The sequence below is a fragment of the Bufo bufo genome, chromosome 3 (genome assembly GCF_905171765.1).
Source record: "Bufo bufo chromosome 3, aBufBuf1.1, whole genome shotgun sequence".
Taxonomy (NCBI): Eukaryota; Metazoa; Chordata; class Amphibia; order Anura; family Bufonidae; genus Bufo; species Bufo bufo.
In genome coordinates, this window is record NC_053391.1 from 58,647,244 (window position 1) to 58,661,082 (window position 13,839).

Genomic DNA, 13,839 nt, shown 5'->3' on the forward strand with positions numbered 1-13,839 from the left:
ACCACTTTGTAATACATTTTCATTCTTTTTTTTTTTAATGGAAGACATTTACAAATTACCAAAAAATAAAATAAAATAGCTGAAAAAGAGGGGGCATTATGTAATAAGGCAGAAAGCTGATTTGAGTAGTTATATAGGCCTAATGGTGAATATTGTTTGAAACTAGAGCAAAAACTAGTGTTATGGGGGTCATGTTTATTGGGTCTTAAGTGTAGTAAAGGGGAATATAATGTTACAAAGCGGGTGTGGACCAACTGTGTCATATGAACAGATTTGCCTTGGGGCTACTCCCAGGGTTATTATCTAAGCCCTTCAACTGGTCCCAATAATTACCCAAGCTTCGGTAGAAAAAACAGATGTGACATAATGAACCAGGAGCGGATAAGCATCGCTAACATACATCTGTTAGGGCAAACTCGCTACTTTTTAAGAAGGCTTAAGTAATTGTACCAATGAGTCAGCATTTGAAAGAGTTCTCTTTAAGTTTCATGCAGTTTGAAAAGCCATGAGTTTGTGAGAATATCACTGTGGCTTCTTCATCAGAAAATTGGTGGCCCATTTCTGACAAATATCAGCGTAGGCAACAATCCAATTAATATGAACCTTTATTCACCACAGTAATGTTTCAGCTCAAATGAACCTTTCTGAAGCAACTAGGTAGCCTAGTTATTATTCCTACGCTCAGGTAAATTCTGGCTTGTACAAAGAGTGTGAGAATCTTGATATATTGTAGATAAAAGTTTCAAAGGAAGCTGCAGAAGAAGCAGGAGGAGTTCCTACCAGTTGACAGACCCTTTGTATTCTGCTTTTGCAGTCATACTTTTCCACCTATCCCTACTTCTTGCTCATCTAAAAAATGTAGACATGCCCTTCCTAACCTGTTTTCATAGCTAGCCCGCAAATGCTAGAAGTTTCTCACTTTTATGTCTCACTAGCTGGACTAGCTCACTAGAAGGACCCGGCTTCGCTCGAGTAGATTTAATCTATTTCATTTAATGTTTATGTGTGTCGTTAAAAGATATCAACAGTATCCACTATAACAGTGACATCTACAGCACCTTACCCCCTTAACAGTGACCTTCACAGCCCCCCACCCCTTAACACTGACCCCCCAGTGCCCCATCCCTTAAAATTGGACCTCCACAGCAGCCCACCCCCTTAACTTTGACCTTTACAGCAGCCTTCCCCTTTAACAGTGACTTTCACAGCATACCACCCCCTTGACAGTGACCTTCACAGCGGCTCGCCCCTTAACAGTGGCCTTTGCAGCAATCTGCACCTTAACACTGACCTCCATTGCGGACCATCCCCTTAACTGTGACCTCCACAACAGCCTGCCCCTAGGGTGGTTATAAGTCCAGTTTTAGACCAGACAGTCCGACTTTCAGACTCCCTGTGCTCCGTCTGGCGCAGAGCCTGGATGGATACAAGGATGTCCTTTTGAACAGCTCACTCACAGAGCGCAGCACTGTGCTGTCTGAGTGTGAGCTGCAGGGAGAAGTCACCGTCCCTCCCAACCCTGCAGCTGACAGAAGTTAATTTTTAACTTAATTTTTTCAATCCCTGTCGGCTGAGTGGGATGGGGCATGGCCTAACCGAATTGGGGCGTGGCTTAGCGGGACCTAGAAGTTGATTTTTAACTTCATTTTTTCAATCCCTGTCGGCTAAGGAGTGGGAGGGGCGTGACCTAACCGGATCAGGGTGTGGCTTCATGGCACCTGGAGGTGGGGTTTTAAGTTTGTCTTTTGAGGGTGGACACATTGTGGCAGGGGGCGTGTCTGGGCTCTTTCCTGCAAGAGTGACATCCCTCTAGGCACCTTACTGGCTCATTTGCATTTCAAATAAACTGGATTTTCAGAGGATAAAAACATCTATTGCTGAAACAAAGGCACATCTGGAAATAAGGTACTAAGTGATATTAGGCCATGGCTTTACTTCAATAGCGATTATCCTGGTGACAGATTTCCTTTAAAGCGGACCTACAGCAGTGAAGATAAATGGCTGGGTTGTTATGGTAACCTGGAGTAAAACTGTGTATGTGGAGACTGGAGGACCTGCAAGCTTCTATTGGCTGATAAGGGTCATGTGACCAAGCTTCTATTGGCTAATGCATTTTTTGGGAATATCTCAGGAACGGTACGTCATAGAGACCTGAGACCTGCTCTCAAACCTTCCCGGACACCTGATGTACCTGTGTGCCAAATTTCGTGATTGTAAATGCGACGGTGCAGATTTCTTTAGCAGATATACACGCACACACACTTAGCTTTATATATTAGATTCGCATGTCAGTATTTTGGTCAGTGATTTCAATCAGTGATTGTGAGCCAAAACCAGGAGTAGAGCCACCGCAGACATAATGTATAAGGGAAAGATCTGCAACTGATCTGTGTTTAGAGCCACACCTGGTTTTGACTCAAAATCACTGATGAAAATCACTGACCAAAACACTGACGTGTAATTGAGGCTTTAGACTGGGAAAACAGTAAGTGCTTCTAATAAGTCTAAGAGTGATAAAGGCTGCATTAGTATAATACACTTCTTTCCTAATCAAAACTTTCTGTCTAGCAGCACATATAAGTGGTTACCCTAGGACAGTGATGGCGAACCTTTTATAAACCGAGTGCCCAAACTGTAACCTAAAACCCACTTATTTATCAGAAAGTGCCAACACGGCAGTTTAACCTGAATACTACAGTCCAGTATAGTATATCTTCCACATACTTTATCATTTAGTGGGCTGCCTGTGCTGTTCATAGTGCGCCCTACGCTGATGAATGGCAGGAAAAGTCTAAGGCATATTGGTACACCATAGACTTTTTCCAGGGCACAGGTGCCCACAGATAGGGCTCTGAGTGCCGCCTCTGGCACCCGTGCCATAGGTTCGCCACCACTGCCCTAGGACATCAGTGTTGATGTTAAGTAAATAACCCATTTGTAGACAGCACTGTTGATATCTAGTGCCACCTATAGGCGGCTAATAGAGACAGATTTCATTTTAATGGAGAACTAATTTAAACAGATTACCCAGGGAGCATTGTTTTAAAGTTCTCTCAGTTTTCCCATGAACAACATATATAATCTATTAACAGGATATATAATGAATTTATTATAGCGGGGAATCCAACCATTGGAACACATTGATCCTGGGAATAAGGGCCCTCGAGTCCCCTGTGTGGATGGATGGATGATGGATGGAACAGTGGTGCACATACATGATCACCTCTTCATTCACGTAAATTTGGCTGATGGAGATAGTCAAGCACTGTACTCAGCAGAAGAGAATGGTTAGGCATGCCACACCACTGTTCCATTCAAAAAGGGGACTTGAAGACCCCTGTTCTTATTATCATGGGGTCAAAGCGGTCAGACACTCAGAGATCACGCATCACCATTGGCCATAGCCTTACATACGGATGTAGTAGAGTAGAGTTAACACGATTTATGAGACGTGTTATCTAAACGCGTTAAGCAAACATCTTCAATTGCTTTTCAATGGCTTTTGTCTCAAGATAACGCGATGAGTTAAGAAATTTGAGTTAAGAGCTTGAGTGCTAACCCTGCTCCATCTGGTAGATGCAATATGCTGATCCTATATCAGCAAATATCTGCTGGCTCATATGCTGTCACATTTTCACATTTACTAGTTTTCATTTTTCCTACAAGGGTTAAAGACAGCAATTTCAAAGCAACTACATGGAAATGACTTAAAAACTTACATTCGACATTGAGATACATGCTCTTCTGATGGCCACCAATTCTGCTTGCTGCTTCGCAGTCATATCTTCCTGCATCTGATAGCATCACATTTCTAATACGCAAGGAGGACTTCCCGTGATGTCCTATACTTTCTATACGATCGTCAGGGCTCTATTAACATATTTTAAGAAGAAAATTAAGCTATTGTATAGTATTACCTACATATAGTGAATCCAAGTCAGGAGAGCATCACAACACGACATGCATGGGCTTTCGTTATATTCAACTAAATGTATTCATAAGCAGGTAAAGACATCTGAAACATTGTTTTTGTCCATTTAAAGGGGCTACAGTCCTAAGGCCCACACATTTTTAGGAAATTGAATATAAATATTAAGTATGATTTTCCCTCTGTTTCAATGCTTTGCCTCATCAGGAAAGTCTTTGCTGTGAGGGTGGGTATTGCAACAATGCTGTGCAGACTATATTTTCCAGAACTCTTGTGTTTGCAGAAGGTGCTCCTGAGCTCAGACTGTCTCCATCTAATAGTAGCATGCTAAGCATCTCATTGGGTAGGAGACTTTGTGTCCATGGTCCTCTGCTAATTTATTTTAATGTGCATGCGCAGCATTTCCAATGGGCTGCTGCAGGGCAGCACATGTGCTGATAAAGCAAGGTTATGAGAAGAGGAAGCCAGCAAATGAAAGGATCTATGGTCAGCATCTATACTTGCATGACCATGGAAAGAAGAACATGTCATGGTTGGATACAAGGGCAACAGAGAGGCACAGTAGGGCTGGGTTTTCACGCAGTGATGAGGCTGCTGTGTGCCAAACCTCCATACACTCGAGGTGGTTAATGGCCACAAAAATTTGAAGGTAATATTTCTTTTGAACCACAAATTCATGCAACCATTGGCTTCTGCAGGCGGGGTCCTGGTCGCTACATCACAGCTGTCTTGTGAAAATCTAGCCTTAGACTGCTGACAGGGGCATGGTCTGCAAGTCTTGCTGAATCCGTGCATTTTTAAGTTACTTGTGATTGTCAAGATAGTTAATTTTACTTGGCCAAAAGTGTCACCACTTAAAAATTGAATAGATTCTATTATAGTATAAGGTTTCCATATTTTTTTATGTTACATCCACAAACTTAAATGTATTTTATCAGGATTTTATGTGATAGACCAACACAAAGTAGCAAGTATGTGTGAATTGAAAAGAAAATCATACATGGTTTTCAAGATTTTTAAAACGTAGAAATCTGGAAAGTATGATGTGTATTTGTGTTCAGCCCCCCTGAGTCAATACTTTGTAGGACCACCTTTTGCTGTAATTACAGCTGCAAGTCTGTTAAGGGAATGTCTCTACTTGATTTGCACATCTAAAGGCTGAAATTTTTGCCCATTCTTCTTTGCGAAATAGCTCAAGCTCAGTCAGCTTGGATTGAGAGCTTCTGTGAACAGTAATTTACAAGTTTTGCCACAGATTCTCAAATGGGATTCTCATTTAGGTTTGGACTTTGACTGGGCCATTCTAACACATGAATTGTAATAAACTTACCTGTCTGGGCTCCAGTGGCATTAACTTCAGACTCAGCAGGGCCACATTGGGAGAGACGCGCAGCTGAGCAACGCCCTCCTGGTGACACAATTGCATACTTAGTAACAGTATGTAATGCTCTGTTTCTCCCTGCGGCAGGCATGTGCTGGGAGAGATTAGGCAGTGGCTGTTTAGCTCTGCTTCTCTATTACTGTGTACTAGTGTTCTAGTGTTCCTGACTAATGGTGCACTGAGTCATGGACCTATCAGGTTCTGATCCAGGGACTCAACCCCCTATAATGACCCTCAAAATGCCTGGGCCCCTTGTATGGATTATACATACCTTTTCCCTGGCACCAAAACATCCGGCGACAGGAGGGAGCAACCAATAGCAGGTTGTGCAGGGATCCAGAGCGACGCGGGTGCCAGGGTGCAGGTCAGTATAATCAATACAAGGTGCCTGGGCATTGGAGGGTCATTATAGGGGTTGGATAACCCCTTTTAATCACTTCCTGGCCATACATGATTGTCAGTGATAGTCTTGTTTTGATCACTAGCTAGATTCCTTGTTCCCCATTCTTGTTTCACTTATTGATATCCTGTGTTTCTGACCTAGGCTTGTCTTCTGACCATTCTCCATCTCCAGTTCTGGCACTGGATAGCCCATTTGGTTCTGACCCATTTCTGAAGACTCTGGTATTGTGTTTGGCTGTCTGTGTTTGTTTGCTTGTCTCTTCACTTAAGTAGCGTAGGGCCTGTCGATCAGTTGCAGTCTAGCCATCTAGGGCTTATACTTAAAATAGGTAGGGACAGTGGGGGGTTGCAGTACAGGACATCACTGTCCTTGTCTGTATCTGCTCTACTGACGTGACATGAATATGCTTTGATCTAAACCATTCCATTGTAGCTCTGACTGTATGTTTAGGGTTGTTGTCCTGCTAGAAGGTAAACCTCCACCCGAGTCTCAAGTCTTTTGCAACCTCTAACAGGTTTTCCTCCAGGATTGTCCTGTATTTAGCTCCATACATCTTCCCATCAACTCTGACCAGCTTCCCTGTCCCTGCTAACCAAAAGCATCTCCACAGTATGATGCTACCACCACCATGTTTAACGGTGGGGATGGTGTGTTCAGGGTGATGTGCAGGGTTAATTTTCTGCCAAGACATAGCATTTTGTATTTAGGCCAAAAATTTTACTTTGGTCTAATCTGACCATAGAACCTTTTTCAACATGTTTTCTGTATCCCCCTACATGGCTTGTGACAAAATTCAAATGGGACTTCTTATGGCTTGCTTTCAAAAATGGCTTTCTTCTTGTCACTCTTCCATAAAGGCCAGATTTGTAGAGTTCACAACTAATAGTTGTCCTGTGGATAGATTCTCCCGCTTGAGCTGCGGATATCTGCATCTCCTCCAGAGAGACTCTGGGCCTCTTGTCTGCTTCTCTAATAAGTGCTCTCCTTGCCTTGGCTGTCAGTTTAGGTGGACAGCTATGTCTTGGTAGGTTGTGCCATATTAATTCCATTTTTGGATAATGGATTGAACAGTGCTCCGTGAGATGTTCAGAGCTTGGGATATATATTTTATAACCTAACTCTCATTTGCACATCCCCATAACTTTATCTCTGACCTGTCTGGGGTGTTCCTTGGTTTTCATGATGCTGTTTGAAAATAATGTTCTCTAACAAACCTCTGAGGCCTGCCCAAAAAAGCTGTAGATATACTGACAATATATTACACACATATTGACTCTAATTAGGTGACTTCTGAAAGCAATTGGACACACTGGGTTTTATTTAGGAGTATCAGAGTAGAGGGGGCTAAATACAAATGCACACCACACTTTTTAGGACTGACACAGTGGCTGACATTGTGAATATTATTTCTGGGAGGGTGAAGTGATGGTTTGATCTTTGAATATGGGGTAGGGTTGGGTGGTTTCAGCTGAAAATATGATCACTGTTCTGAAAGCCAAAACCAGGGGTGAATCAATAAAAGAGGAAAAGTAGTGTTTGTCTTTAATACTTTCTTTGCTTTATGATACACTCCTGATTTTGGCTTTCAAACCTGCATCACTAACCGGTGCTGCAGCCACCTGGTGTGACAGGAAACTGCTCCATATAAGTGAATCGGGCTGTAGTTCCCTGCATAGCCAAATAGACAGGAGTTTTGTTGTGCAGGGAAAAAAAAACCATTGATCATAAAGTGATGGCATATGCTACAAATGGAAATAGCTCTTTAATTTGATTAGATGATCACTAGCAAATCTTTACATATAGAAGGGCTCTTCAAATAGGACCATATTTTTTATAAAATTTTTTATTTATTTTTTTAAAGAAAATAGTTCTTAGCAGTTTATAAAACTGTGCTTTATCTAGAGAGAAAATGAATTCTGGAAATATGTTTTTAGGATGGGAGCACAGTAGCTTATTAAATACCTTTGATAAGAATGCAGTTTGACTGATGGCTGTTCTCCTTGCCCAGAATTGACAACCTCATTGTAAGTGAATCAACAGTAATAGCTAATGTGAAATGAAATAGCTAGAAGGGCATATATATTGGCATGGCCCTCAACTGCAATATATAATAATTGTTCAGAAATGAGTTTTTCCAAGTGTGTTATAATGTATCCATCTATCTCTAGATGTTTGCATTTTTTCCAAGGCAATTTTGAATAAAATAATAGCAGCAAAAGATAAAGCAAGAGAAAAAAATCCCATTCTTCCTGGCATGAAATATTTGAAGTATGTTCATAAATATAAACAAGACCATCCATAATTGACGTGTCTTCTAGCAAGTGTCTACATATAACTATTTTTTAGTTATTTTACATTCAGAGGATAAAATCAAATGATAAAACAAGTAAAATAAAAGATTGAGAGCTAATAAAAATGCAAAAAATTCATCACAGAGTGTGATAAATTTGGCAAAATTCACTAGACATTTAAGACAGATATGTTTTCTTGCACCACATCATGATATGTACATATACACCTTTGAACATATATATTAACATCTCCTTGGTCATCCTCTTTGTACTAGATACAGAATATGTTCAGACGAAGGATTCTGAAAATTCACCTCTCAAAATCATTGCTGATTTATGATGCAGATTTTTTTAGACACTTTTTTTTATTTTACACATTTTTGGTGCTTTGTTGCGAATTGTATGCATTTTTAAACCAATTTGGGGTGTATACTTCATTCCAAAACTACATTTTCCAAAAAAAAAACAACACATGAAGCATACAGCTTTTCTTTTTAACCATTCCCATTCTTTTCAATGAGATTCTGTACTCAATACTCTATAATAGCCGTGAATGAATAGATCTTCAATTCATTCAAATACTTCAATTTTAATGCTGTTTCTGTACAGTATTAAAATGTATTGGCTCAGCTCAACCAAACTTCGTCTTGTCAGAAGTCACACAAGACTTCGGTAAATTACTACTCTATTCATATCTGAATATTTTAAAACAATTTAAAATAGGAATCTAAAGTGGGCTTTGGTACCGAGGTACCAGCCAGTACCAAAGCCCCCTTCGGATTCCTATTTTAAATTGTTTTTAAATACGCAGATATGAATACAGTAGTATTTCACTGAAGTCTTGCCTGAATTTTTGGGCCAATACATTTTGATGCTGGACAGAAACAGCATTAACATCATAGTATTTGAACAAATCCACTTGGGATCTATGATCCGAAGGTCGATTTGCTCAACCATACTTTATAATGATAAAGGGAAAAGAGAATTTTAGAAATGTTCACAAATGTATTAATAAAGAAAAAGTAAAATTTTACATGGACATAAGTTTTGACACCTTTTGCTATGACACTTGAAATTTAACTCTGGGGTTTCCCATTACTCTTGATAATCTTTGAGATGACTGGAGTCCACCTGTAGAAAATTCAGTTGACTGGGCATGATTTTTGAAAGACACGCCTGTCTATATAAGGTCTCACAGCTGACAATGCATATCAGAGCAAAAATCAAGCCATGAACAGAAAATAACAGCTCAGATACAGGATTGTGTGGAGGCACAGATCTGGAGCAGGGTGGGAAAAAAAAATTCTGCTGCATTTAAAGTTTCCAAGAACACTGTGTTCTCCATAATTCTTAAATGAAAAAAGTTTGGAAAAATCAGGACTCTTCCTAAGGCTTATCGCTGCACCAAACTAACCAAGGACCTTGGTAAGAGGGGTGACCAAGAACTCAATGATAATTCTGGCACCAGAAGGTCAACCATCACTGCAACACTCCACCAATCTCGGCTTTACAACACAGTGGCCAGAGAGAAGCTACTCTTTGGTAAAAGACACAAGAATGCCAGCCTGGAGTTTGCAAGATAGCAAACTGTGATAATCAAAATTCTCAGGTCTGATGAAACCAAGATTGAAAATTTTGGCCTTAATTCTAAGTATCATGTTTGGAAGAAAGCAGCTCATTACCTGCCCAATACCTTCTCTACAGTGAAGTATGGCGGTGGCAGCATCATGCTGTGGGGGTGTTATTCAATGGCTGGAACAGGGGGACTGGTCAGAGTTGAGCACTGGTGCCTTGCAGCACCGGGATCCAAGGTTTAAATCTAACAAAGGACAACATCTGCGTGGAGTTTTTATGGTTTCCCCATGTTTACATGGGTTTCCTCCGGGTACTCCGGTTTCCTCCCACACTACAAAGACACACGTATAGGGAACTTAGACAGGGGACAGAGTGATGATAATGTCTGGAAAGTTCTTCAGAATATGTCAGCACTATGTAAGTGAGTAAAATAAATAAAATAAATAAATTAATGAAAACCTTATCCAAAGTGTTCTGGAGCTCAGTCTGGACAAAAGAGTCACACCTTTCAAAAAGACAATAATCCTAGCCACACAGCCAAGGCAAAACAATATTGGCCTAGGGACAACTCTGTGAATGTCTCTGAGCGGCCCAGCAAGAGCCCTGACTTGATCAAACATCTCTGGAGAGACCTGAAAATCGCTGTCCACTGATGTTCCCCATCCAACCTGACAGGGCTTGAGAGGATCTTCAGAGAAGTGTGGCAGAAAAACCCTAAATCCAGGTGCACAAACCTTTTGGCATCATACCCATGAAGACTTAAGGCTGTAGTCAATGCCAAAGGTGCTTCAACTAGACTTATGCCAATGCAATATTTTAGTTTTTCCTTTTCAAAACATTAGCTATGATTTTGAACATTCTGGGGTATTGAATGTAGAATGATGGAGAAAAAAAACAATATTTTTGTATGTTAGCACAAGGCTAATGCATGACAAAATGTGAAAAGGGTTTGAAAGATTTCCGAATGCATTGTAAATAATACATTTGGCCTTTACCATGTACCATGTAATTGTTACTTATTGAGCCCAAAAAGAGATATTGCCTAGAAACAGATGTTGCAGAGAGTTAGTGACACTTCTAGGTCTCCACACTGCTGTAAAGATCTGCAAATGTAAGTTACATAGTGAAAAAGTCAGGGCTGATACATGTCAGTCCCTTGGTAACACAGTTAACCTCTATTCTACTTCACAATGAAGAGATTGCCTCAAAATTACAAACTCTGTCTATAAGCCGTAATAGGCCATCCATTCAGGACTTCTCTCCCCCATTCAGGACTTCTCTCTATATTCAAAAGCAAGGAGTTTTCTGATAGAACCAGTGCATATATGCATTACATGGATGGATATTTATTTTAAAACATACTATGTAATGCTTCATTTTTCTGCAACTGGTTCCCGCAGAAATCATCAGGAATGAAAGACGCCTGACTGTGGATATCACCTGATTGCTAAATCAGCTTTATTTCTAAAGGGGTTTTGTTCAAGAGACCTTATTAACTCAACAAGTATTGAGCAAGATCACCACTGGGCCCCCAAAGACCAGAAGGTCCTAACTTTTAACCAGGGTTGCTCATGTCCACCCTAGAAGAAGAGCTCCTGGTCTAGAGAAGGCAAAACTGTTTCTAGTTCCCACTACTGAGTACTGAATTTTATCATACAAATTTATCATTCCTAACTTTTTGCTCAATATCCTAAGATGTGTGGTGCAAAATGACCAGCTTTAAAGAAAAAAAAACATGATTTTGTGATACTCTGCCAGGGGATGTATATCCTATATGTGTCAATGTGTGGCCACCTAGTGCAAATGTTGCGAATTGCAGTGTGTCAATGGTTCTGCTAGCATGTTTTGATTTTTTCTTAAATTTGTGTTAATGAGAAAATGGATAAGTCAGGATAGGTCTTCAAAATCTGGTCGGACTCCTGGCACACCCATCAATAAGCAGTTTGAAGAGGCGGCAGTGCTCTGGTGAGCCCTGCCGCCTCTTCCTAGGCCAGTGACGTCATGTTCATCGGTCACATGATCTAGGTGCTGCTCATTCCAATTCAAGAAATTGGAGATGAGCTGCAATAATCTAATATCTGTCACCTTGAATTATTATCTACAATAAAACATATACGCAATACTGCAGAAAAGACATCCAGATCTCTATTTTTTTGTTTCCTACAGTTCCCCCACTGTCACATAGTTTAAAGCTGCACTGAAATACACTGGAAGAACTGTTGTGCATGCGCACAGGACTTCTCTCCATCATGTTGTCGCAACATAACAGTCTGTGTATTTCCAAGAAGCTTTCAGTGGGCATAGCAGACGAATGGGGAGCAGTAGAAAAATATAAAATGATAATATTTTTGCGCAGTACTACACATCTATTACTTCAGATAATAGTTCACAATTGTGGTGACAGATTCCTTTTAAGCTGCGAGAAGGCAGTCATCTGCCAATCTAACATTGATGACTTATCCTTTGGATAGGTCATCAGTATTAAACACTCAGGCAACCCCTTTAACCAAAATCGAGCTAAGGTATAGTAAGGGTGGACACGTCTGTAAATAGTTGTTTTTTTTTGCAATTTGATTGGTTGTTTCCTTCTTTATGAGCACTGTTGTAAATCAGCAACAATAAAACAACTAATATCAAAGTAATAAATATATATAAAAAAGAGAAATCTCTCACCCTGTCGCCATAAGTGAAAGTCTTTCCGTCACTGGCTCTCTTCCATGTAATCTCTGGTATGGGTTCTCCTTCTGCTTCACATGTCATGGTCACGTGACCATTTTCAACCGTAGTCTCATTTTGCAATTGTATAATATGAGGCTGCACTGTTAAGAAAATTAATTAAATTACTGCTTACATTATTTAATAGTGTAACTTAGCAACAAGACTCAGGGGCTGGAAGCAAAGCCTGTATTCCCAATGTTTGTTTAATCTACATGCAGCAATAACTGTAAATTGCTTTGCAATGTTATATTGCTTAATCAAGGTTACTGTCTGGACATTTATTATTCTTCAACAGTGTTTTATATTACAGCTTAGAAATCATGCAATGAAATTAGCTGCCTGAAGATACACTTATATTTTATATATTCAACTGTGCTGTTGATAATACTAAAATCTCTATTGATGTAGCAGGGCTGACAATGGCAAATATAGTGCGGGAGGCAAAAGTAGCTGTATTACCCAGTGGCATAACTTTCATAAAGGCGAAATACAGGACTACACCGTAGACCATGGCTTAATAGGGCTCAACTGTGAACTGCTTTCTCGGCTTGGGTTGACAGCATCATGGCAGTTACCCACAACCACCACTAAACAGAGCTCACTCGAGCTGTCAAAATTCATATGCAGTTAGAAAAAGAGAATTCTTCCATACAGATATAGTATAAAATGAATCAGTATAGAGTTTCAGACCTACATAGTAATCTATTGGTGGATATCAACTTGTATGAGGGTGTATTACATCTGGAGGAGCTCTCAATGGTGTGAGGTCCTTTCTATCATGCCCTATGAAACATCTGAATTTGGTATTTGTGCTTTAAAAGAGTTGTCCCACCATTACATGTCATATTCATTGTAAAGATCATAAACATCTAAGCATATTTGCCATTTACGCTCTGTTTAACCACAGCAAATACAGTAGATGGCTTCAAAAAAGGTTTAGATTACTTTTTAGTTCAAAATAACATTGAGGCTTCAGGCAATGTATGGAAATCTTGTTCTACTCGCCCTTTCCCTTTGGTCCAACCCCTTTTTAATATGGCAGGATTACAAGTTGGACTTTTGTCTTTTTCCAACTTTAACAACTATGTAACCTCTTCCTGATGGAGCAATTTTCAGTTTTTTCGTTTTAATTTTTTACAACCTGTCTTCCTAGAACCATAACTTTTAAATTTTCCATATACATAAACATATGAGGGCTTCTACTTTGCGGGACAAGTTGTACTTTCTAATGGCACCATTCATTATTGTATAAGATGTAGTGGAAAGCTGGAAAGAAATTCCAAATGGGGTGGAATTGGGAAAAAAAAACACAATTAAACCATTATTATGGGTTTAGTTTTGACAGTGTTCACTATGTGGTAAAACCGACCAATTAGCTTCTGTCTCTGGATCAGTATGATTACAGCAATATCACATTTTGAATTATTATTTTTTTTGCTTTTTATATATATTTTTTCTTAAAAATAAAATAAAGAATTTGGAAAAAAAATATTTTTATAGCATCAGCATATTGTGACCACATAACTTTTTCATGGTTACGTAT

General features: G+C 39.8%; 1 protein-coding gene across 2 annotated transcripts in view; it reads right to left on the reverse strand.

Moving 5' to 3' along the window:
• NCAM2 (neural cell adhesion molecule 2) overlaps positions 1–13,839 on the reverse strand; it is a 478,060-nt gene that overhangs the window by 155,262 nt on the left and 308,959 nt on the right. For both annotated transcript variants that reach the window (XM_040423215.1, XM_040423216.1), the window contains exons 8-9: positions 12,252–12,397; positions 3,720–3,870 (exon numbers count right to left, since the gene is read on the reverse strand). In XM_040423215.1, the coding sequence (XP_040279149.1) occupies positions 3,720–3,870; positions 12,252–12,397 (297 nt within the window). The remainder of the gene's footprint in view (positions 1–3,719; positions 3,871–12,251; positions 12,398–13,839) is intronic.